The 1,164-nt window shown below is 44.1% G+C and overlaps 1 protein-coding gene across 1 annotated transcript in view; it reads left to right on the top strand.

The window, feature by feature from the left end:
• The window catches only part of SEC24A (SEC24 homolog A, COPII coat complex component), a 101,365-nt gene that overhangs the window by 67,740 nt on the left and 32,461 nt on the right, over positions 1–1,164 (top strand). Inside the window, exon 15 of the mRNA XM_023514716.1 lies at positions 81–254. Within this exon, the coding sequence (XP_023370484.1) occupies positions 81–254 (174 nt within the window). The remainder of the gene's footprint in view (positions 1–80; positions 255–1,164) is intronic.

The following is a 1,164-nucleotide window of genomic DNA, read 5'->3' as shown; positions in this document are numbered from 1 at the left end:
TTTTTTTTTCACTTTTTGCCAATCTGACAAATGAATGTAGATACGTAAAAATCATTTTAATAATTTTTTTTCTCTTCTAGGTCTTTCCATTCATACTTTCCACGGGAACTTTTTTGTTCGGTCAACAGACTTACTGTCTTTGCCCAATGTCAACCCAGATGCTGGGTATGCAGTGCAAATGTCAGTGGAAGAGAGTCTTACTGATACTCAATTGGTTTCTTTTCAGTCAGCACTCTTATATACATCCAGCAAAGGTAAGTTTTTGTTTGCTCTTATTGGCATAATAATCACGTGAGATCTACCCTCTTAATAAATTTGTTTTTTATGACAGTCTCAAGCTGTTGCTCTGGGGTAGAGTCCCGTGGCATCATAGTTCACAGCAACCTCAAACTCTTGGTTTTAAGTGATTCTCTTGTCTCAGCTTCCCAAGTAGCTGGGACGACAGGTGCCTGCCACAACACCTGGCTATTTTTGTTGTTGTTGTTGTTGCAGTTGCCATTGTTGTTTTAGCTGGCCTGGGCCAGTTTGGAACCCACCAGCTCCTGTGTGTGTGACTGGTGCCCTCCCCACTGAGCTATGGGCGCCACCCCTCTTAACAAATTTTTAAGTGTAGAGTACAGTATTAACTATAAGCATGAGTTGTTATAAAAAACATGTTTTTGATTTGGTTATATGTCCTATGGCCTATGGTAAACTCTTCTTTCTTTGGTGGTGATTACTTTATTTTTTTTTTGAGACAGAGTTTCACTTGGTCACCCTTGGTAGAGGGCCATGGCATCATTGCTCACAACCTTAAACTTCTGGGCTTAAGCAATTCTCTTGCTCAGCCACCCAAGTAACTGGGACTATAGGCACCCGCCACAATGCCCAGCTATTTTTAGGGGAGGTCTCACTCTGGCTTAGGCTGGTCTCGAACTTGTGAGCTCAGGCAGTCCACCCACCTCTGCCTTCCAGAGTGCTGGAATTACAGGTATGAGCCTCCTTGCCCGGCCGAGAGGTGATTACTTTTTGTTACCAAGCCAAGAAGAGTATTCTTAATCATAAGAAATTTACTTCTGGCTCCGCGCCTGTAGCTCAACTGGCTAAGGCGCCAGCCACGTACACCTAAGGTGGCAGGTTCGAATCCCCAGCCCGGACCCGCCAAAACAACAATGATGGCTGCAA

Source organism: Otolemur garnettii, unplaced genomic scaffold (genome assembly GCF_000181295.1).
Source record: "Otolemur garnettii isolate 467f Iridium unplaced genomic scaffold, OtoGar3 scaffold00003, whole genome shotgun sequence".
Classification (NCBI taxonomy): domain Eukaryota; kingdom Metazoa; phylum Chordata; class Mammalia; order Primates; family Galagidae; genus Otolemur; species Otolemur garnettii.
Note: the sequence above shows the minus strand (reverse complement) of the source record. Positions and strands in the feature narration are given on the sequence as shown.